We start from the raw sequence: 24848 nt of genomic DNA, 5'->3' as shown, positions 1-24848 counted from the left end.
TACTTTTGTATGTGTTTGAAGTTTTCCATAATGAAAGTAAATAGTAAATCCTTGTTTAGAAGGGCGCCTGGGTAGCTCAGTCAGTGAAGCATCTGCCTTTGGCTCAGGTCGTGATCCCGGGGTCCTGGGATCGAACCCCGCATCATCAGGCTCCCTGCTCAGCAGGGAATCTGCTTCTCCCTCTCCCTCTGCCCCTGCTGATGCTTACGCGCACGCACTCTCTCTCTCTCTCTCTCTCTCTGTGAAATACATAAGTAAAATCTAAAAAAAAAAAAAAAATCCTTGTTTATATTCCAGTGAGATAGATAAACAAGTAAATAAATGTTTAAATCAAGGTAAGGGGATAAGACTAGAAGCACTCCTTTATACAGGGCAGTCAGCCGAGATGCATTTGGTAAGTTGACCCTTAAAGTGAGGAACGAGCCAGGAGTGGCTGTATGTGGTTTTGGGAAGAGTGTTGTGAGCAGAGGGAAGAGCAAGAACAAAACCCTGCAGCAGAGTGTCCTTGGCATAACGAGGAGGAGCAAGGAGGCCAGGGTAGCCGGGCAGAGTGAAAAAGGCAGAAAGTCCTGGAGGATGAAGCCCTAGTGGTGGCAGAGTGCCTGGGGCATGGAGGAACTGTCAGCCTTTGTCAGCACTTTGGCTTGTTCTCTGTGAAAGAAGCCGTTGGAGGCTTTTGAGCAGAGAAGTGAAATAGTCGGACATATGTTAAGGGATCATCCTGCGTTTATCCGTGAAAAATGAAAAGCCACTGTCATTGTTCAGATTTGGACCAAGGGGATGAGGCACCATGAGATTGGATTCTGCATACATTTTGAATGGGAAGCCTACAGCATGTGCTGATGAATTAGCTATGGGGCATAAAAGGAAGAAATGTCAAGGATGACTTTCCGGTGTCTGTCCCGACCACTAAAATGAGTCCATGAGATCTGCTTAGAGTGTTGTTTGTTTGTTTGTTTTTTAAAGAAAATGAAAGCTGGGGCGCCTGGGTGGCTCAGTCGGTTAAGCGTCTGCCTTCGGCTCAGGTCATGATCCCAGGGTTCTGGGATCCAGCCCCACATTGGGCTCCTTGCTCAGTGGGAAGCCTGCTTCTCCGTCTCCTACTCTCCCTGCTTGTGTTCCCTTTCTCACTGTGTCTCTCTCTGCAAATAAATAAATCTTTAAAAAAAAAAAGAAAGCTTACGAGTTCAAAGGCCATAGCCAATGTGGGTCCTTTAGGGTAACAAAAAGGGCAGCAGAAAAGTCTCCCTGATATGTCTGTCTCTCTTTTCTCTTCATCACCTTACTGCTCATTTTAAGAGAAAATAAAGCCCATTCCAGAATCTGGCATCACCCCTGATTTTTATTTTACTTTATTTTATTATTTTTTTTAGAGAGAGAGAGAGAGCAGGGGGCAGGGGGAAGAGAGAGCATCCTAAGCAGGCTTCACGCCCAGCAAGGAGCCCGACGTGGGGCTTGATCTCATGACCCTGAGATCATGACCTGAGCTGAAATCAAGCGTCCAATGCTCAACCGACTGAGCCACCCGGGTGCACTTCCCCTGATTTTAGCGTATGCGCAGAAATACCCTCCTACCTTTGGGGACACTGTTGTGAGTGCTGAGGAGATGGAGGCCTGATGTGGCAGCCAGCCTAGTTGGCTGGTGACACTGATGGCCAGAGTCCCAGGCCCCCCCACCCATCCCGTGGCTGCTCAGCCAGCATTTGAAAAGGAACAGAGTGAGTTTAGAATCACACATTGCAGCCACTCTCAGACACTGTTGATGGAACTGTAACTTGCTATAACATTTTCAGAAGCATTTGGGCAATGTGTAAGAACCTTAACATTTCTCTGCCTTTTGACTCAGTAATTCTACACTTCTGTAACTCTTCTAAGGAATTAATTTGAAATACAAAATGTTGTAAATCACACAAAATAATTTTTAAAAAACCAGATCCCACCTAAATATAAAAGAGTGTTAAGTCAATGTTGGTACAGCCACAACATGGAATACTGTGCAGCTGTTAAAGATGTTCACAATGTTTATGACACGGGAAATGCTTAACAGTTTAGTCAAAAAGGTCGGGTTATGGAATTGGACAGTGTAATAAGGACAGTTTTATCAATCTCTCCATGTGAAATATCATACTGTCATATAAAGGAATTTTTTGTTTCATTATGTTTTTCTCTACATTTTCCAAAATGTTTACTGTCCTCACATTACTTTTAATAATCAGGCAAAAAGCATTTTTTTTTAAGATTGTATTTATTTATTTGACAGAGAGACACAGCGAGAGAGAGAACACAAGCAGGGGGAGTGAGAGAGGGAGAAGCAGGCTTCCTGCGGAGCAGAGAACCCGATGCCAGGCTCGATCCCAGGACCCTGGGATCATGACCTGAGCTGAAGGCAGACGCCTAACGACTGAGCCACCCAGGCGCCCCTGGGCAAAAAGCATCTTAATTTTTTTTTTTAAGTAAACTTTTTTTTTAAGATTTTATTTATTTGAGAGAAAGCAAGAGTGAGAGAGCACAAGCAGGGGAAGCGGCAGAGGGAGAGGGAGAAGCAGGCTCCCCACTGAACAGGGACCCAATGTGAGGCTCGATCCCAGGATCATGACCTGAGCCAAAGACAGACGCTTAACTGACTGAGCCACCCAGGGGCCCCTTATAATAATATACTTTTTATACAGGGCATGAATTCATGACCCTGAGATCAAGAGTTGGATGCTTAACTGACTGAGCTATCCAAACACCCCGAAACGCATCGCTTTTTTTTTTTTTTTTAAGATTTTGAGAGAGAGGGAGAGCGTGTGAGCAGGGAGAGGGACAAACAGACTCCATGCTGAGCATAGAGCCTGACACAGGGCTCAATCTCACGACCCTGAGATCAAGAGTCAGACGCTTAACTGAGCCAACAGGCATCCCCCCCGAAAAACATTTTAAAAAGTACATGTAGGGGCACCTGGGTGGCTCCGTCAGTTAAGCCTCTGCCTTCGGCTCAGGCTCCCTGCTCAGTGGGGAGTCTGCTTCTCCCTCTGCCTGCCGTTTCCCCTACTTGTTCTCTCTCCTCTCCCCCCCCATCAGATAAATACATAAAATCTTTTAAAAAATAAAGAAATAAAAAGTACATGTAGGAGCGCCTGGGTGGCTCAGTCGTTAGTCTGCCTTCAGCTCAGGTCATGATCCCAGGGTCCTGGGATCGAGCCCCACATCAGGCTTCCTGCTCGGCGGGAGGCCTGCTTCTCCCTCTCCCACTCCCCCTGCTTGTTTCTGCTCTCTCTGTCTCTCTCTCTCTGTCAAATAAATAAAATCTTAAAAAAAAAAAAATATGTGTAGAGGGGCGCCTGGGTAGCTCAGTCGGTTGAGCATCCGGCTCTTGATATCAGCTCAGGTCATGATCTCTGGATCATGAGATTGAGCCCACCGTTGGGCTCCACGCTTAGTGTGGAGTCTGCTTGAGAGTCTCTCCCTCTGCCCCCACCCTGCTCATGCTCTTTCCCTCTCTCTCTCTCAAATAAATCTTAAAAAAGTACGTATAATTCTTCCCAATGAGCTACTTTTCTTCCCCATGAGGGGGAGGGAGGCAGTCATGAATTCAGTTGTATTATATATTGAAGTCACATAGGTATGTAGTCAGTCCTTTGTTATCTGTGAGTGACATATTTGCTTTGTGGACTCTTAGCTAAGTTTTAACTCTGTTTTAACTTTCTCCTTGCCTTCTCTAAATGACCTCTTATCAGTTAGTATGGATCCCACAGATGAACATGAATGTTACCGTAAGCCAGATGAAATTTGCAAGTCAAGTCTGCAATCCCAAAGCCACTCTAATGGCTTTCAGAGCTAGTGATGTGGAAGTGATAGGTTGTGTAGCCTTGCTTCTTGTTGTTTGTATGATAATGGAGCTCACCCCATAACTGCACATGTCTTAATAGGTTGCAAGACATACATGCTAACCTTTTGCAAATATCGAGGTAACACCATGTTGAACCTTGCAGCTGCTTCAGAAAATGGGCCATTTTTTCTGTCTTCAGGTTTTGTTTTGTAATAATTAAATTTAAAATTGTGCATCTTAAATTACATATGTATATTCCCATCCATGTATATGTGTTTACCATACACATATATTCCTGCCTAAAAATCGAAGAGGATATGCACCAAGAATTTAGAAATGGTCATCTCTGCCTGGGAGAATTATGAGTATTATTAGTGTGAAGGTTTTCATCCAGAAAAACTGACCAACAATGCCTTAAACCAGAAGGCTGTGTATTGTTACGTAACAAGTCAGAGGCAGGCAGACCCAACTTTGGTTCCATAGCCCAAATTGTCATTGAGGACCCAGCTTCTTTCTTTTTTGCTATTTTTTTTAAAGATTTTACTTATTTATTTGAGAGAGAGCGCAGGGGAGGAAGGGGTAGAGGGAGAGGGAGAAGCAGACTCCCTGCTGAGTAGGGAGCCCAATGCGGGACTCGATCCCAGCACCTTGGAATCATGACCTGAGCCGAAGGCAGATGCTTAACCGACTGAGCCACCCAGGTGCCCAAGGACGCTGCTTCTTTCTGTCCCTTTGTCCATCCACAGGATCACTTTTTATCTTTGAGCCTATTGTTTTGTGATGCTGAACAGAGGTTCTAGCTCAAGGCATCATGCTGTGTTCAGAATGGGGATACCAGGAAAGGGGCAGAGCCTACCATGTGTATTTTTTATAAGACAAAACCAAAACTAGTAGAAACCCCTCCCCTTCCCATTCCCACAGATTTTTCTCTTATGTATAATTAGAACTGGTCATGTAGCTCCCCTGGCTGAAAGGGAGGCTGGGGTATAAAGGGCCTGGCACATGAGACAAAATTGTCATGTTGTCTTGTCCTGTTTATGACTGGCTCCCTGTGGTCAGGCATAATGCTGCCTGCATGAAATCGAAGTTCTGTTTTCAAGGAGGTGGGAGGACAGCTGCTGGGAAAGCATCTGACTATCTGCCACAGTGATTGTCTTAATGTTTTTTCTTTTTGTTGTATCTAGTTTTATTTATTTTTTTAAATGAATGTGGATTACTATGTGCTTTTTAAAAATGCAGGTGTTGGGAGGTGCCTGGGTGGCTCAGTCAGTGAAACATCCCACCCTTGATCTCAGCTCAGGTCTTGACCTCAGGGTCGTGACTTCAAGCCCCGTGTTGGGCTCCAAAAATAAAAAATAAAAATAGAAAAATAAAAATGCGGTCTTTTTAATGCACTGCTTCTAAGTGATGCCATGTTCATTTTTCTTCCCACCATTCAAAGTACAGATGACATGGCTGCCCCATTCTTTCCTTAGGTCTCCAACCATCCGGGACATGGTGATCCGCTGCATCGCGCAGATGGTGAACTCCCAGGCAGCCAACATCCGCTCGGGCTGGAAGAACATCTTTGCAGTGTTCCACCAGGCAGCCTCGGATCATGATGGGAACATTGTGGAGCTGGCCTTCCAGACCACAGGCCACATCGTCAGTAAGTGGCTCTAATGTCCCACCTGCAAGTCTAAAAGGGTGACCACTTTTTCCTGCCTGTTTTACTCTTGTGAAAACACTCCTGGATTGGACATTGGCCTATGAATCATAGGATTTCCCATACCAGGGTTACACCAGTCTACTTTGTCTTGATTGCCACCAATCCCTTCAAAGGACCAGATGCCACTATGCCCTACTGATGTGGATAAATGACTCCCAATAACAGATGGAGCTGAAGTCCCAGTTTGCCTGATACGTGCAGAACGTTCAGTCCCAATAGAGACTGGAACTTTTCTGTCCTGAGAGACATTGCTGGGCTTTTCTGACCCTAAAGGTACTGATGATGGGGCAGGCGAAGGTGCACGAACTCCAGAGGATACTGACTGTGCAGGAGAATCATTTGATGCTGATGAACATGGAGTCAACAAACTAAGTGGGGAAAAATGTTGTCTGTTAAAGTTAGCAGCTGTGGGTGCTCCTCCAAGGGGTGCCCCAGGTCCATACATTTGACCTCCTGAAAGGTTTGAGGCAAAGTTTCCCAAATGTGTAGAAGAAGGTGTTACAGAACCATATGGCGAGTCCATATTGACAATACCTGAGGGACTTGGAGCGGGTCTCTGTAATGGTCTAAAACCTGGAGCTTTAGAAGTATCAGACTGATGTAAAGGATCTGAATTTGGCAAATATGAGGATTTTCCTGATAGCATAGATTCTGGTGTTGACTGAGATGAAACAACAGATCCTCCCCAGAAGGCATGAGCAGAAGTAGGGCTGTTTTCAAACAATGTGCTAAAGGGCCCAAATGGTAAGGGGGCACTGAAATTGGGAGCTGGATGTACTGAATTTTGACAAGCACTTTGTGTACTTAAGGTTGAAGGTAGCTGGACAGAAGAGGGAACACTGTGAGGTCTTTTCATGTGAGGTCTTATCATGCAACAGATAATTTTGCACTGGAGCTGGATTCTTGTGAGGGGCAGTTGTGCCAGGAGAGGGTGGTCTAATAGCAGGGGTTTCCATTTTAGGAGCAGGCTGGGAGCATCCCATTTGTGTCTGAGGCATAGGGCAAGCCCCTGGGGCAGTAGAAGGCACTGCCACTGGAGCAGAACTTGTTGCTGCTAAAGGAGGGACGGTCGTTCTAACTTCCGGGGGAGGAACCTGAGACTGCTGAAGAGGTGGTCTTGGCTCCTGAGAAACACATCCCGGAGGTTGTTGCTGAGCAGAATGAACTGATGAACTCCCAGAAGAACTGCTGCTGTTTGAAAGTCTACTGTTTGTTGTTTCTACTACTGGTGGACTACCTGCTTCCTGTTCAGAGGAAATGCCCCTTTATTTGGAGATGCTGTTCCACAATCCAAAGGGCTGTCTTAGGACAGGAACGGCCGGGGAATTAAAGGAGTGTGCTCAGGATTACCGAACCAGGGCTAGAGCTTTGCCCAGTGCTCAGCTTCTATCAGGCAGACCACTGAGGGCCAGCTTCAAACAGAGATCATTGTCCTCTCCATTTCCTCAAGCTCCATCCTAAAATAGTTTAAGTTGAAACGGACACCTTGGCATCCTGGTGAAACTTGGTTTTCTCATGGCTTGTCCTCTCTCACTTCCTTAGGGACACTTGTCAGGTAGAGCCTCTTCAGAGAGTCCTTCCTTGACCCCCAGCCTAAGCAACCCCTACTGCCTTCTGTCCCCTCACCCAGCACTCACCCAACCTGAGATTATTTTATATTTTATATATGTATTGGTTTAGGCGATTATTGTCTGTTTTGCCCATTGGAGCACGAGTATCGTGAGGCAGGAAATTTAATTGGTCACCTCTGTCCCCAGGGCCCACAACTGTGCTTTGCACATAGTTGGCACTCAGTAAATGATGAATGAATGAGTGAGTGAATGAATATTGGAACTCAGGAACCAGTTTAGCCCAGGCAGTGCCCAATTGATTCATTCCTGAATAATTTAATAAGAAATGCTATCTTCTAGAGATAGTGACATGCTTTTCTTAGATTTTCGCAGAAGTAGTCCCTTCAGGGTGGGGGGTGTTCGATCCCCATTTTTAAATCTCCTGGTCTTATAAAAAACATGGCTTTGTTTCCGCAGCAACTATTTTCCAGCACCATTTCCCTGCAGCCATCGATTCCTTTCAGGACGCTGTGAAGTGCTTGTCGGAGTTTGCCTGCAATGCCGCCTTCCCCGACACGAGCATGGAGGCGATCCGGCTCATCCGCTTCTGTGGGAAATACGTCTCCGAGAGGCCTCGGGTACATCATTTCCTCTCCTCCCGCTTGGGCACTGAGGAGAAAAGGAATCGCAAAGAGCGTTCCAGCTACGCTTTTAGAAATGCATGTTTGCCCTAAATGCTGCCCATTGCTGGGGTTCTACCCCTTCTCTCCTTTTGTATGTATGAAATTACTTCTTTTACTCCTACTGAACTTTTACCGGGTATTCTAATTGTTTTTGTAGGAGATGGGTATTTAGCTTTGAATTTTGGCGAAGTTGAAGAAGCTAGACCTTTCTATTTGAAAGAAAACAAACCTCCCTCTTAAGGAAATGACATTTTACCATTGTGACATGGCTGAGAAGTCACATTTTAAAAAATCACCTTTTGTTTTCTCCCAGAAATGTTTGGGGTTTTTCTGTCATGTCTCACCTTTCCAAAGAGGCCCGCTTGGTTTAAAGGACAGTCTCATACTGAAATTGGGTAGAAATAAGCATGTCTAAACTGTGACGGCCGATACAGATCTCTCCTTCAGATTTTTTCTGTGTATTGATTTATTTAGTTTCCACATTAGACCTATGAGATTGGCAATTATGTCCCCATTGTACAGGGGAGTTGACGGAGGTGCAGAGAGAAATGGCCTAGTGTTGGGTAACCAGAGCTGATAAAGAAATTTCATTACAGGGCGCCTGGGTGGCTCAGTTGCTTAAACGACTGCCTTCGGCTCAGGTCATGATCCTGGAGTCCCTGGATCGAGTCCCACATCGGGCTACCTGCTCGGCAGGGAGTCTGCTTCTCCCTCTGACCCTCCTGACCCTCCCCCCTCTCATGTGCTCTCTCTCAAATAAATAAATAAAATCTTTAAAAAGAAAAAAAAAAAATTTCATTACAGCGGATAGTACCACGCTTCAAGAGTAGTTACAGATCAAAGGGCTCGAAATCCCAGAGTCAGGGCAGGGAGTGGGGTTTCACATCCAGACTGGAAAGACTTCCAGCTCCTAGCTGCGTGACCTTGAACAGCTGACTTCACGTCCTAGTGCCTAAGTTAACTCAGCAGTGGTCTGCTCACTCAGCTTATTCTAAAAACCACAAAGGTCCGTAGGCATAACTGCTCGCATGCACTTGGGAGAGGCTTGTGTTTGCCTCCTGGAGATTCCCTATCCTGCCCTTGCTGAATGGATGTTGTTAGGAGGGGGAAATGTGTGGGGCCTTAACCTTCGTGTAGTTCCCTTTTAGTTTCTTCCTTTGCTTGCATAGTCTGTATCTGAGAGGTGACTCTCCTGGCAGGTGCTACAAGAATACACAAGCGACGACATGAATGTTGCTCCTGGCGACAGGGTCTGGGTCCGAGGCTGGTTCCCCATCCTGTTTGAGCTCTCCTGCATCATTAACAGATGCAAGCTAGATGTTCGGACAAGGTAACCATGTCCCGGGACGGTGCCCCTTCCGTCACAGAATGAGCCTCGGTCACCTGCTCACCTGACCCCATGCTCTCCCACTCTCTTCTCTGCTGTTCTTTCCTCCTCACCCCCATCCCTTTCTGCGCCTGTCTTTGTTCCTGCAGAGGACTCACAGTCATGTTCGAGATCATGAAGAGCTATGGCCACACCTTTGAAAAGCACTGGTGGCAGGACCTGTTCAGAATCGTGTTCAGGATTTTTGACAATATGAAACTCCCTGAGCAGCAGTCAGAGGTAGGTGATGACTAACACGGTGCCCTGGATATGGCCGGGGAGGCCTCTCTGCTTTCGTCTCCTGCAGGGTTATATCATCATCCCCACACAGCTCTGGCATTTTGAGCCCCTGGAGGTGTGTTTTAAAATGGAAACCCCGGGACGGGGTGCCTGGGTGGCTCAGTCGTTAAGCGTCTGCCTTCGGCTCAGGCAGGTCATGATCCCGGGGTCCTGGGATTGAGCCCTGCATCGGGCTCCCTGCTCCGCGGGAAGCCTGCTTCTCCCTCTCCTGCTCCCCCTGCTTGTGTTCCCTCTCTCGCTGTGTCTCTCTCTCTCTGTCAAATAAATAAATAAAATCCTTAAAAAAAAAAAAAAAAAATGGAAACCCCGGGGCACCTGGGTGGCTCAGTCGGTTAAGCCTCTGCCTTTGGCTCAGGTCATGATCCCAGGGTTCTGGGATCGGGCCCCGTGTCCCTCTCCCACTCCCCCTGCTTGTGCTCGCTCTCTCTCAAATAAATAAAATCTCTAAAAAAAATTTTTTTAATGGAAACCCCCTTCCAAGCACTCTTATACCAGAATCAACTAGTGCTAAGAAACTGTCCCCATTTGGGGAAGGGCGAGAGGAAATAAGTCACCATGGCCCACCCGCTTTGCCCTTCGGCATTGTACCTGCCAGTTCAACAGGGCACCTGCTCCTCTCAGTTACTTGGTTTATACCAGCTTCTCAGCAGTCAGTAAAAAAATGGAATGTCTCTGGTCCCTAAAAAAAAACTCATTAAAAGCATTTTTACGGGCACCTGGCTGGCTCAGTTGGTAGAGTGTGTGACTCTTGATGTCGGGGTTGTGAGTTCGAGCTCCATGTTGGGTGTAGAGATTACTTAAAAGTAAAATCTTTAAAAAAAAGTTTTGGGGTGCCTGGGTGGCTCAGTTCTTTAAGCATCCGATTCTTGGTTTTGGCCCTGCATCGGGCTCTGCATTCATCAAAGAATCTGCTTGGGATTCTTTCCCCTCTCTCTCCCTCCCCCTTTGCTCCTCCCTGCCCCATGAGCACTCTCTCTCTCAAATAAATAAATAAAATCATAAAAATTTTTAATGAAGTTACAGTTGGAGATGACATTGGCAAATATTAGGCCTTTTTTTTTTCTTAAGGAAGTTTGATGCCTCTGGTTATCTTTGTTATTTCTTCCCTAGGGATAGAGGGAAGGGGAGAGGATATTCTTTATCAAGATTTTTAGAGAGAGTCACTTTTTTACCTACTTTTAGGAATAGCATTATCTACCCCCCCTGGTATAAAAGCAGCATAAGTTTAATATGGAATGTTAAGAATATACAGAAAACTCATAATTTTACCATTCAGAAATTAGAGTTAATGTTTTGGCAAATTTCCCTCCATCTTCTGCCTGGTTAAAATATGGTTGAAGTCACAGTCTTAGATTCAGTCTGCTAATTGTATTTTAAAGTAACTTAAAATTTTCTTCATTATAAAACAAATCAGAGGGGCACCTGGGTGGCTCAGTCAGTTGAGCATCTGACTTTGATTTTGGCTCAGGTCACGATCTCAGGGTCATGAGATGGAGCTGTGAGTCAGACTCCGTGCTCAGCACAGTCTGCTTGGGATTCTCTCTCCCTCTCTCTCTCAAAAATAAATAAATAAATCTTTAAAAAAGAAAATCAGAAGACAGAAAAACAAAACATTTGAAAGCCACAGCTTCCACAGGCAACCACTATTAACCCCTTCACATACTGCTTGTGTGTTTTCTTTTTACAAAAATGAAATACCAGGTCACATGGCTGGCTCAGTCCATAGAGCATGGGACTCTTTTTGTCATATAGATGCACTTAATTTAGTTGCCGCCTTGCTGGGTATTTGTATCTGTGTTTTCAGTGTGTAAGTGCCAGTGTGGTGTAAACCTCCTTATTCATAGACCTTCACCCTCAGATCTGTGATTCTTTCCTTAGGGTCCATTCCTGCCAGCCGTGTTCCTGCGTCCGTGGGTGTGAGCATTGAAAAGGCTCTTGACACATACTGCCAGATTTCACACCAGAACAGTTTTGCCCATGATGCAGGAGAGTGCCATCTCCCCACAAGGAGAGTGGCCTCTCAGCATTATCATTTTGTTTTTCCAGAAATCCGAGTGGATGACAACAACTTGCAATCACGCACTCTATGCCATTTGTGATGTGTTCACCCAGTTTTATGAAGCTCTGAATGAAGTGCTTCTGTCTGATGTGTTTGCACAGCTGCAGTGGTGTGTAAAACAAGGTACTCGCTATGCCTCTGGGTGTCATTCTTCTTGACTTAGTTTTTACTGAGAGATTAATTTTTCAATATGTAAAAGCAAGAATGTAATGCGAAGGAGTATGATATATAACTGGTGAAAATGTGTATTTTTACTTAGAGTATCAAAACAATCTCCTCGGGGCGCGTGGGTGGCTCAGTCCTTAAGTCTCTGCCTTTGGCTCAGGTCATGATCCCAGGGTCCTGGGATCGAGCCCCACATTGGGCTCCCTGCTCCACGGGAAGCCCGCTTCTCCCTCTCCCCCTCCCCCTGCTTGTGTTCCCTCTCCCGCTGTGTCTCTCTGTCAAATAAACAAAATCTTAAAAAAAAACAAAACTCCTCAAGCCAGTTTATAAGGCATTTCTTAAAGAAGGGATGTAATTATTACTATATTTTTAAAGATTTGCCTTTGTATATTATGCTGTTTTTTTCTACTTCTGTCTATATTTGAAGTTTTCTGTAATGTTTTTAAAATGGGGTCAGTATTAACAGCTTCATCAGTGAACATTGTTCATTTGAGTACTTATGTGTAGAGGTAGTGCGTGCTAGGAAAAATGCCCATGTAGCACATTTGACCTGGATTCCATAGATAGTTTTGGCTTAAGACAAAGCTTCAATGGGTTTTTTCAAAAAGTGACTCTGTTTTAAAATAAATGGTAAAACAGTCGATACTGGTATGGCAGTGTTCAGGGGAGAAACACTGGTCTAATATTTCCATCCTTTACTAATACATCGTATAAGAAGTCAGTTAATTAAGTAGCAAACTGACCTCCTTCCATCCCTAGCAATAAAGCTGTGATAAATAATTTTATCTCTTTATAGCCTACTTAAACAGTAAAAGTTTTAATACTGGCTGTATCGTTGCTTCCTTCAATAAGAGCCTGCAGAGCCCCCCATCGTGTCGTCTCCACCTTGCAATACGAAGCATCAGTGCCCTGATGGGAATCAAAACAGCAGTGGAAATTTCATGATATATGTTGCTTTATTTTGCAGACAATGAGCAGTTGGCTCGGTCAGGTACCAATTGCTTAGAAAACTTAGTAATATCCAACGGGGAGAAATTCAGTCCCGACGTCTGGGATGAGACATGCAGTTGTATGCTGGATATCTTCAAAACAACCATCCCACACGTGTGAGTGTGAATGTGCTTATTGCTGTTTATTTCTGTGCTCAGTAGACATATTAAGACTCCAGTTTGCCTTTCACATGGATCATTTTCCTTCTCTTGCATTCCCTTCAGTTTGCTGACTTGGAGACCTGTAGGAATGGAGGAAGATTCGTCAGAAAAACATTTGGTAGGGTTTTTTGTTGATGTCTTTTCTTTGATCTCGTATTATAGTAAAAAATTAAGGAACCCAAACAGTTTGTGCTTTTCTGATGAGAAGTGAATAAAAAAGGTTATAAGATTTAAAAACTAGGGGCGCCTGGCTGGCTTAGTCGGTGGAGCATTCAGCTCTTGATCTCAGGGTTGTGAGTTCAAGCCCCATGTTGGGTGTAAAGATGTCTTAAAAAAAAAAAAAAAAGAGGGCGCCTGGGTGGCTCAGTTGGTTGGGCGACTGCCTTCGGTTCAGGTCATGATCCTGGAGTCCCTGGATCGAGTCCTGCATCAGGCTCCCTGCTCAGCAGGAAGTCTGTTTCTCCCTCTGCCCCTCCCCCCTCTCATGTGCTCTCTCTCATATAAATAAATAAAATCTTTAAAAAAAAAAAAAAAAAAGAGGGCACCTGGGTGGCTCCGATGGTTAATGCTCAGGTCATGATCCCAGGGTCCTGGGATCGAGTCCCGCATCGGACTCCCTCCTCGGCGGGGAGCCTGCTTCTCCCTCTCCCACTCCCCCTGCTCGTGCTTTCTCTGTCTGTCAAATAAATAAATAAGATCTTGAAAAAGAAAAAAAAAGATTTAAATCTATACATGTTCATTAACATCTTTTTTAGAAAGCACAAAAAATAAGTCACCTCACCCAATAAAAACCATAGTTTACATTTCTAGTTCTTTCTTTGTGTAACGGCATATATCTAACCCACATATGTTTGAAATTCAGGAGCACTTGGCACATAATGTTTTACCTAACAACATGTGAGCATTTTTCAAGATTCTTAAATATTCTCTGAGAGCAGATTTTTTAGTGGCTGTACATTATTGTAATCTATTTAACAAATTCTCCCTTGCTGGACTCTCAGTTCTGGTGTTCTGCTGATAGAAATAATGCCTTGGTATAATTATCCTTATTTATTATCCTCTTAAATAACGAGTGCTTTCCTCTACACCAGTGAGATAGTGGTTCTTATTTTCTGTGTGAGGCCACATAGAGAAGTTCTGATTCAAGGCTCACTTTTAAAACCTTGGTGTACAGGGGCTTTGTATTAACGTCTATTCCCAAATAACCATAAGGCCATTAGATTTTTTTTTTTTTTGAAGATTTTATTTATTTATTTCACAGAGAGAGACAGCAAGAGAGGGAATACAAGCAGGGGGAGTGGGAGAGGGAGAAGCAGGCTTCCTGCCAAGCAGGGAGCCCAATGTGGGGCTCGATCCCAGGACCCTGGGATCATGACCCGAGCCGAAGGCAGACGCTTAACGACTGAGCCACCCAGGCGCCCCAAGGCCATTAGATTTTCTTTTTTTTTTTTTTTTGAGACCAGGGAGGCTTGTGCTTTAATGACAGCTGGGGTAAAGGGGAACAAAAATAGTAATTCTGGGGGACACAGGGAGCAGGCAGCCAGGCCCAGCCTGGCCCAGCCCAGGCCAGCTGGGCCAAAGATGCTGGCTTTTTGTCCAGGGGGCTGGTGTGTGTAGGATGTGGCTGGAGACTGAGGTCTCTTGGAGACAAGGGATGACAGAGGGCTCAGAAGTCCATGGAACTGTGGGCCAAGTAGTCCTTGCGGCCGATGTTGCTAACCTGCTTGGTCTGCATAGCCTCAAGTTTGGGGCAGTCAGTGATTCGATGGCCCAAGCCCCCACAGAATGCACAGCCACGCTCTCCTCCAATGTCCAGCATGGACTCATCCCCACAGTGCAGCACTTGTAGCACAGGGGGCACCTTCTGCTTAGCCTCCAGCAGCAGGGCTTTCAGGTCCATCAGCACCGACTCGTCACAGGCCTTGTTGATGAAAGTGGTGGCGATGCCTGTGTTTCCTGAGCGCCCGGTACGGCCGATACGGTGCACGTAGTTCTCAATCTCCTCAGGCATGTCATAATTTATGACATGCTGGATGGCAGGGAAGTCCAGGCCCTTGGAGGCTACGTCTGTGGCCACCAGGACATCCTTCTTGCCCTCCCGGAATGCCTCGATGGCCTTGGTCCATTCCTCCTGGTCTTTGCCCCCATGGATGGCCACCGCCTCGACCCCCTTGAGCAGCAGGTACTCGTGGATGGCATCCACATCTGCCTTCTTCTCCGCAAAGATGAGCACGGGTGGGGGTGTTTTCTGTAGGCACTCAAGCAGGTATACCATCTTGGCCTCCTCCTTGACATATTCCACCTCCTGGATGACATCCAGGCTGGCAGCCCCAGCGCGGCCCACGTTGATCGTGACCGGCTTTACCAGGGCACTCTTGGCAAAAAGTTCTGAATCTTCTTAGGCATGGTGGCACTGAAGAGTAGGGTCTGCCGCTGGCCCTTGAAGTAGGAGAAGATGGTGCGGATGTCGCCCTCGAAACCCATGTCAATCATGCGGTCAGCCTCGTCCAGAGCCAGGTAGCGGCAGATGTCTAGGCTGACCATCTTCTTCTGCAGCAAATCCATGAGGCGTCCAGGGGTGGCCACCCCAAGGCCATTAGATTTTAAAAGGCATTTGGGGGCGCCTGGCTGACTCAGAGGAGCATGCAACTCTTTCCTTTTTTTTTTTTTTTTAAGATTTTGTTTATTTGACAGAGAGCAGAAGCAAGGGGGAGCAGCAGAGGGAGAGGGAGAAGCAGGCTCCCCGCTGAGCAGGGAGCCCGATGTGGGACTCAATCCCAGGACCCTGGGATCATGACCTGAGCCAAAGGCAGACACTTAACCAACTGAGCCACCCAGGCACCCCGGAGAATGCAACTCTTAAGCTCAGGGTTGTGAGTTCAAGCCCCACATTGGGTGTGGAGCCTACTTAAAAAAAAAAAAAAGGCATTTGGTATATAGCAACTTAAAAAATGAAGCACCTTATTTAAACATTTTTTTGTTTGTTAACTGCCTTCTGTCAGCATTTTAAAAAGCTAGCTATCACACTAGAATTTTTGAGCTTGTCCTCATTAATTTGATACACTTATGTTTTCTGGTTGTTTGGTTTTTTTTTTTTTTTAAGGAGGCTCCACTCCACGCTGGGCTTGGAGTTCAGACCCTGAGTTGGGGTTTGAACTCATGACCCTGAGATCAACTGAGATCAAGAGTCGATGCTCAATTGGCTGAGCCACCCAGGCGCCCCATGTCACATTCATTGTTAAATCATAATATATAAAGAAATACCTTCTAAGTAGGAATAAGAAAATGTGAAATTTTAATGGGAGGGAGAAAATACGTGACATTAGTTATCTCTCCTATGTAGCCTAATTAAGCAGGCAGTATAATTTTACTTCAAGCTAAGCAAAGCGCTTAAATTCAGGTTGGCCCCCAGTGTCAAAACAGGTGCATATCTGCCCAGGTACTGAATTGTGGATAAAGAAAGTGAACATTGTATTTCTCTCTGGGTTGCTTGTAGGATGTGGATCTGGACCGCCAGTCTCTAAGCAGCATAGATAAAAATGCCTCTGAGAGAGGCCAGAGCCAACTCTCTAACCCAACCGATGACAGCTGGAAAGGTAGACCATATGCAAGTAAGGCCGCTTTTTTTAGTTGTTTTCATTTATTTATTTTAAATAGGTAACACGCTTACGTATTCAAATATTCAGAAGGTACAAAAGGTGAACATGATAAGCCTTTCTTCCACCCCGTGCCTCAGTCTGCCAGTCCCTTCTTTGTGGCAGCTTGTGTCACCAGTTTCTTGTGTGCATTTCCGACTGTTATCCGTATGCAAGAAAGAGCATAATATACATAAACACATGTGCGTGTGCGCGCATGAATTCCCCTGTCCTTTTTATACAAATTACAGAATACTATGTGTATTCTTTTTTCCCTTAGTGTATTTTTGAGACCATTCAAAATCAGTACCTAAAAAGCTTTCACATTCTTTTATACTATTTATTATATGTCATCCCAGGATATAGATGTACTATTATTTGCTTAATTGGGTTCCTACTAATGGACGTTTGTATTATTCCCCATCTTTTTCTGTTACAAACAGTACTACATTGAATCACCTAATAATGTGTGTCATTCACGAGTTTATCTATATAATAAATTCCTAGCAGTAGGACTGCTGGGTGAAGTGCACTTGCCATTTTGACAGATAATTACAGATTCCTGTTTACATGATCCTCAGGAACACATAGGTGATACTTCCTATCTTTGGAGTAGTTTTAATTTGCAGTTTTCTAATTATGAGTGAAACTGAGAAGTTTTTCATGTGTTTAAGAACCTTTCTATTTTTTCATCATCTCTTCAAATCGTTCCTCATTTTATATTGGCTGTTAGTCTTTTTATTGGTTTGGAGGAGCTTTTCATGTGTTAGAGATCCCTTTTCTCTTTTATCAGTTGGTCAGTGTTACTTGTGGTCATGTTTTACTGTCACTTTAAAAAACAGATTTAACAGTCACTATGAGGCAGGCAGTGCACTGTGTGTTTCATGTGTGTGATCTCGTGTAATCATCCCTCTAGCCCTTTGAGGAGGTACTGTTTACATTTGCGTGTACTGGGACCGAGGCGGATAACGTGACTTGCCACTGTGCAGTAGAGTTGGGATTCAGACACACTTTTAGCTGACTGAGAGACTGGAACATTCCTGGTTTTGTGGTCTGGTCTCTTTCCAGCTGTGGCCCTATTGTTTTTCTTCAGACACGCCAGGCTTTTGGTGTCGACACTGCCGTTAACTTTTGAAGCAGTGTATTAGACACAGCCACGTGTGGCCACCAACTATCTTTGAAGGCATAAAACATAACCACCCTTGGAATCCATTAAAAAGGCACCATGTTGGACGCTCACACGCCGTTCCTCAGTATCTGCAGCATAACCAGGGTCTCTGCAGGGGCCAGTGAGCAAGGTCTGCTGCCTCATCATCTCCAGATAAAGGTTTGGCTTGTGTGGGAGTGTACACGTACAGTTCTTTAAATAGAGCCACTCTTGGTGCAGCAAGAGGTTTGTGCTCTGAGAGGGGCCTGGAACTTGAGACCCCTGCCCTTCCTCCTGGGAGCATGCTCCCACTTGCCCAGAGCAGCCCGCCCTGTGGGCATCAGCTCAGTGAGTGGGCAGTAGGCACATTCGCACACCACTTGGACTGTTTCTTCCCTTGTCATTTGTGGTCCAAGGTGACGTCACTAAATTGGCATAAATTAAATGTACATGTGCTGCAACTCCACCATATTCTTTAATTAAAACATTCTACATGGAGAATTTATATAAATTCACACACAGACACACACAAAATTTCACAGTCACTTTCCAAAACTTGAAGATGATCCATCCTCCTTGTTTGCCATCACTAAACACTTCATCTAATGATTTCAACATTCTGATTCTATAACAATAAGTTGCAAAAGGAATCTCTACTTTCATTATAGTCAAATCAGTCACCAGTGAAGTGCCCAACACGGGCTGCCGCCCCTGCACCCAGGGAGTGAGAAGACAAAGATGGAGGGAAGAGATATTAGCCAGAGTCTAGTCAGTAGGCAGAAATCACACCAATAATTTGAACAGAGAAGATTCTTGAGGGAAACAGAAGCAGATACACCTCCAGAGCAGACAGAAAGCGATTCGGAACTAAGAACGGAAAAGAGCCCCATCCCCTCAAGACTGACAGCCAACCACTTTGGAGAGTCTGGCTGCTGCAGGAACCTGGGCCTGGAGTGCTTAGGGCACAGTCCGGAGCTGTCTGTAGGAGTCCCTGCAGGTGGCAGAGAAGCTTGTTGGAAGATAGGGTCCCTGCATAGCTGACTCCTCCCCTCAGGTCTTTGCTCAGGTATCACATTTGCAGAGAGCCCTTTCCTGACCAGCTTGTTTAAACTTGCAACCCCACCCCGACACCATCTCTACCTCATCCCTATTCTTACCTTTGTCATCGTCATTTGACATATTGTACCTTAGACTTAAATATCCTGTTTATTGTCTGTCTCTGCCATGGGGTTTTTGTCCAGCTTATTCACTCTTCTGCCACAGCATCAAGAACCGTGCCTGAAACATAGTAGGAGCTCTGGGAATACTTAATTCAACACTGGCTGAATCATTATTAGGGTTAATCTTTATCATCTAATATAGATCAGAAACTGTTTGCCAGCCTCCTCATCAAGTGTGTGGTCCAGTTGGAATTGATACAGACCATCGACAACATCGTGTTCTACCCTGCAACAAGCAAAAAGGAAGATGCAGAACACATGGTTGCTGCCCAGGTAATAAGACCAGCTTCGAGAAGGACGTCCTTTTGTGCGGGGACGTTGCTCAGATACAGTGCTGTGCTGGAGCCAGCTTGAAGTGGCACGCAGCTCCCCAGCCCTTCCTCCAGTCATGGCATATTGGTGGCTTGAGAAATTGGCTGTGATATTTATACCACGGAAATCAGCAAACACTAAAAATCAGGGCTTTTTTTTCTTTTTTCTTTTCTTTAAATTTCCCAGAAAGCCAATTTACCAGCATCCTACTGTTGGCATGCCAGCCCCACCTTGGGTGCTTTGGAAAAAGAGTGTTATTAATCAGGGGGATTATCCCTCATAATTGGTGTACAATTTAACCATAAATAACAGAAAACTATATGGATAAAGATACCAGTTTTTCCTTTAAAGTTTACTTTGTACGTACAGCCTTTTGTATAATATGTTATTCTTGGAGACGGAGGATTGAGTATCCAAAAGTTGGGCAGTAACATTACACCATAGGTTGTAAATGTAAGTGCTTCAGGGGCTAGCAGATCCTGTGAATGAGTGTTCAGATTTTTGTATATTCACAAGAGTTGTGCAAACCTCACCCCTGTTTAATTCCAGAATATTTTTATCATTGCCAAAGTGAATGCCCTCATAATTAGCAGTCACTCCCCCTTCCCTCTTCAGCCCAGCCCTTGACAACCACTAATCTACTTTCCGTCTCTATGGATTTGCCTAATCTGGATATTTCATATTTAATAGAATCATATAATATGTGAGCTTTTGTGTCTGGCTTCTTTCACTTAGCATAATGTTTTCCAAGTTCATCCACACTGTAGCCTGTATATGTAGCATGTAACATCCATGTTGTTACATATGTGTGGATGTGTGTTCATATATAAAGTAATATTCCATTGTAAGGCTGTACCACTATTTTGTTCATCCAGTCATCCATTGACAGACATTTAGGTTGTTCCCATTGTCTGGCTATGGTGAATAACACTGCTGTGAACATTTGTATACAAGTTTTTATGTGGACATGTTTTTAATTCTCTGGAGCACATACATAGGAGTGGAATTGCTGGGTCATATGTTAACTCTGTGCCTTCCTTTTTGAGGAATTGCCAGACTGTCTTCTAGAACAGCTAGCCTATTTTACCTTCCCAGCAACAATGGATGAAGTCTCTAGTTTCTCCACATCTTCATCAATAGTTGTTATTGTCTTTTTTTTCTTTTTTTTTTTTTAATTGTCACAGTCATCCCAGTGGGTGAGAAGTGGTATCTCACTGTGGTGTTGGTTTCTGTTTCCCTAGTGATGTTGAGCATCTTCTGTATTTATTGGCCATTTGTGTATCTTTGGAGACATGCTATTCAAATCCTTTGCTCATTTTTAAATTGGATATTTTAACTTTCTAACATTGAATCGTAAGAGTTTTTATATATTCTGGATACTAGTTCCTTATCAGATACATGATTTACAACTATTTTCTTCTATTCTGTGTATTGTCTTTCCAGTTTCTTGATGGTGGCCTGTGAAGCACAAAAGCTTTTAGTTTTAATGAAGTCTGAGTTACTATTTTTAGGAGTTTCATAATTTTAGCTTTTACGTGTAGGTCTGTGATCCATTTTTTAGTTCATTTTGTGTTCATTTTGCTTAGTTCATTTACCTTTATTGTTTTGCCCGTGGATATCCAGTTGTCCCAGCACCATTTTTTGTAGAGCCTGTTTTTACCCCAGTGAATTGTTCTGGCACCCATGTTGGAAATCACTTGACCCTAAATATAAGGATTTATCTCTGGGCTCTCAGTTCTGTTCCACTGACCTGTATGTCCATCTTTATGCCAGTACCACAGTGTCTTGAATGAAATTGGAAGTATGAGTCTTCTAACTTTGTGCTGCTTTTATCAACATTGTTTTGACTATTCTCTGTTACTTGTGCTTCCATATGAATTTTAGGACCAACTTGTCAATTTCTGCAAAGTAGTAATCTGGGATTTTGATAAGGATTGCACTGGATCTATAGATCAATTTGGGGAATATTGCAAACTCTACTTTTTTTTGTGATCTCTGGTTTATAAGAAGGATAGTTCCATTCCTAAAAGGCTCAACAAATAGAAAATCCCTAAGTATGTCTTCCATTTTAGGCAACATGTTCAATAAAAATTTCTAGCATTTTATACCTATTTTTATATTTTTTTCCCTTCGCATTTGAAAACACAGTTGTTGAGCTTACTATGTTCATTCATCACCTGGTGAAGCTAAAGATGCCACTCAGGCTTCACTTGGCAGTTTGTCTTTCATAGTATGTTGTGAGACTCACACCTTCTATCACATACAATACAGTTTGACTTTCTCGTTTTCTAATTTCGTTATAAAATATAAAGAGAGGACAGTGCAGTCCTGTAGTGAAATAACTGGAGAAGCACATGCTCATGTTCATGCAATGAAGGCGGTCCTGACAAAACAGAAAAATGGGCCCGCAAAGCCTGATGTCAGGCAGGAGCTGGGCATAATTCTTCCCGTGGCCGGTGAGCAGAGTCTATCGGAGAAATGTTCAGAGTGGTGAGGAATGAAGTGTGTGATTCTCAGACAGAGGATGACTTCTGGCAAGTGAGGACTGCCTCGATGTCCAGAACCAGCCCATCCTCACGTAGCTCTCCCACCCTCCCCTCTCTAGCAAGACACGCTGGATGCAGATATCCACATAGAGACGGAGGATCAGGGCATGTACAAGTGCATGTCTTCCCAGCACCTGTTCAAGCTGCTGGACTGCTTGCAGGAGTCCCACTCATTCTCAAAGGCCTTCAACTCCAATTACGAGCAACGGACTGTCCTGTGGAGAGCAGGTAAGGCTACACAGCAGCTAGGACAGGCAGCCACACTGGTTACCATCCTAAAATATTAAAGCCTTTGGGAAACTCCTGATATTTTACACTTAGCTGGAATAACTCGCCAGATATTTTCATGCTTGAGGGGAAAAGAAGGACATGCTGGATACATTCCATCCCAGTACCAGGAATATTGCCTGGCACATGGGAGATTTTCAGGAAGTATTTGATGGAAAAATGAATTGATAGAGCCCTGAACTGATCTAGCAAACCAAGACATTTTACATTACGTTACAATTGTGTAGTTGGGGCGCCTGGGTGGCTTAGTTGGGTAGCATCTGCCTTTGGCTCAGGTCATGATCCCAGCATCCTGGGACCCAGCCCTGCATCGGGCTCCCTGCTCAGGCGGAAGCCTGCTTCTCCCTCTCCCACTCCCCCTGCTTGTGTTCCCTCTCATGTTGTCTCTCTCTCTCTCTATTAAATAATAAAATATTTTAAATAAATAAAATTGTGTAGTTAAATATGATGATATAAAAATTGTGGTAGTCCTGGAGAAACAGAAAGCATTCATACATTTGCTGAGGCTTTTAGGGGTTCTCTGTCTTTACCACCTCCAAAAATACATACATAAACCCTGGAGGTAAGTGATATATGCAAGGTGACAGTGGGAGTCTCATTTTGTGAACTTTGCACAAAAGTGATACTTTATATAATTTTTGTATTGTTACCATTGCTGGGTAACCATTAATTTTCTTCCCAAATGCTATTTTAATCCACAATTTCATAATGTCATTTTTCTTTATGGCTTTAACATGTCTAGATGTTTGTTTGTTGTTGTTTTTTTTAAGATTTTATTTATTTATCTGACAGAGAGAGAGAGCCAGAGAGCACAAGCAGAGGAAATGGCAGAGGGAGAGGGAGAAGCAGGCTCTGCACTGAGCAGGGAGCCTGATGCGGAACTCGATCCCAGGACCCTGGGATCATGACCTGAGCCGTAGGCAGACGCTTAACTGACTGAGCCACCCGGGCACCCCATGTCTAGATGTTTTATGCCTTTGCCTGTGATAAGGTTTTGCTTGTGAGAGTGGTTTACACATCTCTGTGGCTGATTAGTACTGCTTTGTTTAAGAAAATGTGATTAAGAGTAATGTTATATGTCAATTATACTTCACTTGAAAAAAAGAATGTGAAATACTTCTTTCAGTGTTCCCTAAAGTAACTAGATTAGGTTCCTGCATGATTTCTCAGCATTATCCTAGAAGTGTGCGTTGTTTACATGACTGTCTAATCTCTAGGTTTTAAGGGCAAATCTAAACCTAATCTTCTAAAACAAGAAACCAGCAGCCTGGCCTGTTGTTTGAGGATCCTGTTTCGGATGTATGTCGACGAGAACCGCAGAGATTCCTGGGAGGAAATACAGCAGCGACTTTTAACGTAAGAAGATTGGTTTCTTTTTTTTTTTTTAAAGATTTTTTATTTATTCATTTGACAGAGATAGACACAGCGAGAGAGGGAACACAAGCAGGGGGAGTGGGAGAGGGAGAAGCAGGCCTCCCGCAGAGCGAGGAGCATGATGCGGGGCTCGATCCCAGGACTCTGAGATCATGACCTGAGCCGAAGGCAGACGCTTAACGACTGAGCCACCCAGGCGCCCCAGAAGATTGGTTTCTGATTAAATGTCTTATCCATAAAACACAAAATGCATCACAGTAATACTGTGAATTGAAACGAATAAGAGAAAAATACCTATGTGCTGACACTCTCACAAGCTGCTTTCCTTTTTGCTTCTTCCTTCTATTTGCTGACACTTGTATTTCACTTTTCTTAATGCCCTGAATAGGGCAGGACCTCATTTCTTTCAGAAGTTTCTTAAGGCACAGAAACACGGACAATAAAAAGTCCTGAGAGCTCAGAATCAGCAGGCCTGGAGTGAAGTCCCTTTAGGGTGATGTCAGCTCTAACCTCCAACCCTCTCTCCTTCCCAAGAGGAATGTATTGGAATCATGTGGATTACCAGGGTGTCCTGACTTGGATTATGCAGAAATGCAGCAATGGGGAGACAGTGGGATGGCATGGAGAGAGCCTCAGACAGAAAAGTGATCTTCGCCACCCAGCTCCCTGTGAGCAAGATGCTATGCCTAAGCTCTTTTCACTCTTTCAAGACTTAAAAACATGCAGTGTTGACAGCCATGTGATAAGACATGCACTCTCCTGCACTGCTAGTAGGGATGTACAGGGAGGGGATTTTTCCGGAAAGCAGATGGCATTAAAATCAGGAGCCTTAAAATGTTCAGTTTCTCTCTTTTGACACAGTAATCCTACTGGTATGGAATCTACTTAAGAAAATGTCTTAAGGGGCACCTGGGTGGCTCAGTTGGTGGAGGATGCAGCTCTCCATCTCAGGGTCGTGAGTTTCAGTCCCTGCGTTTCAGCCCCACGTTGAGGGTGGAGATTACTTTAAAAGAAGAAAAAGTAGCAATCCTATGTGACAGGAGAAGAGAGAGAAAGGCAGTGTGTAGTCAACTCTGGATGATCGGCTCTGTGTTCATTGTGTGGCAAACGCTGACTGGGCCCAAAGCTGTGAGCAGGCCCTGGGCTAAGCAAACATTCAACACGCTGGTTTCATTTAAACTTCACAGCAGTGCCCTGGGTTTGGTACAATTATTTATCCCTGTTTTACAGTCGAGGAAACTGAGACTTAGTGATTTGCTCCAGATGGCATAGTACTTATTTACTTGTTGCAAGAACAAAGAGTTCTCCACTGCAGTAGAATGAGAGAGGTTAATGTGTTTGACGTGTCTCCCCCTCTCTTGATTTGTCTAGCGTGTGCAGTGAGGCCCTTGCCTATTTCATCACAGTGAATTCTGAGAGCCATCGGGAGGCCTGGACAAGTCTTCTGTTGTTACTTCTAACAAAAACCCTCAAAATAAACGATGAAAAGGTAAAACCAGGAAACTCTAATGTCCTCACTAGGACCTAGGTTTG

The 24848-nt window shown here is 44.4% G+C and overlaps 1 protein-coding gene and 1 pseudogene across 2 annotated transcripts in view; one reads left to right on the top strand and one right to left on the bottom strand.

The window, feature by feature from the left end:
* Positions 1 to 24848, top strand: part of ARFGEF2 (ARF guanine nucleotide exchange factor 2) — a 97975-nt gene that overhangs the window by 68934 nt on the left and 4193 nt on the right. For both annotated transcript variants that reach the window (XM_081831922.1, XM_081831921.1), the window contains exons 27-38: positions 5287 to 5459; positions 7547 to 7707; positions 8952 to 9082; positions 9229 to 9358; positions 11465 to 11600; positions 12610 to 12748; positions 12857 to 12911; positions 16290 to 16404; positions 18938 to 19068; positions 21713 to 21881; positions 23159 to 23297; positions 24687 to 24804. In XM_081831922.1, the coding sequence (XP_081688048.1) occupies positions 5287 to 5459; positions 7547 to 7707; positions 8952 to 9082; positions 9229 to 9358; positions 11465 to 11600; positions 12610 to 12748; positions 12857 to 12911; positions 16290 to 16404; positions 18938 to 19068; positions 21713 to 21881; positions 23159 to 23297; positions 24687 to 24804 (1597 nt within the window). The remainder of the gene's footprint in view (positions 1 to 5286; positions 5460 to 7546; positions 7708 to 8951; positions 9083 to 9228; positions 9359 to 11464; positions 11601 to 12609; positions 12749 to 12856; positions 12912 to 16289; positions 16405 to 18937; positions 19069 to 21712; positions 21882 to 23158; positions 23298 to 24686; positions 24805 to 24848) is intronic.
* LOC145723734 (putative ATP-dependent RNA helicase DDX41 pseudogene) lies at positions 14228 to 16029 on the bottom strand (annotated as a pseudogene).

This window comes from Leptonychotes weddellii, chromosome 10 (assembly GCF_054177405.1).
Source record: "Leptonychotes weddellii isolate Sample4059 chromosome 10, ASM5417740v2, whole genome shotgun sequence".
NCBI classification, from domain to species: domain Eukaryota; kingdom Metazoa; phylum Chordata; class Mammalia; order Carnivora; family Phocidae; genus Leptonychotes; species Leptonychotes weddellii.
The sequence above is the reverse complement of the archived record's forward strand: the minus strand, read 5'-3'. Positions and strand labels throughout refer to the sequence as shown.